This window comes from Opisthorchis viverrini (assembly GCF_000715545.1).
Source record: "Opisthorchis viverrini unplaced genomic scaffold opera_v5_8359, whole genome shotgun sequence".
Taxonomy (NCBI): Eukaryota; Metazoa; Platyhelminthes; class Trematoda; order Opisthorchiida; family Opisthorchiidae; genus Opisthorchis; species Opisthorchis viverrini.
The window spans coordinates 1-600 of NW_008762024.1; the positions used below are offsets into that span (position 1 = coordinate 1).

At 45.5% G+C, this 600-nt stretch overlaps 1 protein-coding gene across 1 annotated transcript; it reads right to left on the reverse strand.

Annotated features, from left to right (window-relative positions):
* Positions 1–87: 87 nt before the first annotated feature.
* T265_12347 (hypothetical protein) lies at positions 88–374 on the reverse strand (the record flags this gene model as incomplete). The annotated part of the gene is made up of 2 exons (XM_009179803.1): positions 88–126; positions 204–374. The coding sequence occupies 2 exons, from the start codon at positions 372–374 to the stop codon at positions 88–90; spliced, it is 210 nt and encodes a 69-aa protein (XP_009178067.1).
* Positions 375–600: the final 226 nt, after the last annotated feature.

The following is a 600-nucleotide window of genomic DNA, read 5'->3' on the forward strand; positions in this document are numbered from 1 at the left end:
CTTTGAACCGTTAATGAATGCCTTCTAAACGATGATAAACGCAAAAAAGCAATCAGTAGGATACTAACAGCATGGGACTTAATTGTGTTACGAGGCGGAGAGGATGGAGAACGGTGAATCAGTTGACTGTAGAAAAGGAGAACAGTAAAGCAGAGTCAGAACGATAAGAGAGTAAAAACCAAAATCGGGGTTGAGAAACACACCTCATCAAATGGAAATTGTGCAATTTCTTCCAATGCTGCGGCACAATTATCCATATCTTCAATGAGTATACCGATACGATCTGCGAAACGCCCAGACAGCTGCGCCAGTCGCAAAGCTGCGTCAGGAAAGTTGGCTTGACGAAGAACGTGAACTGCGGCAGGGACGTTCATTTGGGGGTTGATTGGTTTCTGTAGCGAGGGATTTCAAAGTGATTAGAAATGGCTTAGAAACGAAATGAGGATGTCAGCCTTGGGATCTCAAAGCAGCCATCGTCGTAGTAACAGTGAACCAGTAATCCGGATTCAGGGGATTTCCTCCTGTCAAAGGAGATGTGGATAAAAACTACTACCTAGGTACGCCTGCTGACGACAGCAGGGTGGCGCTCGATCTACTCAA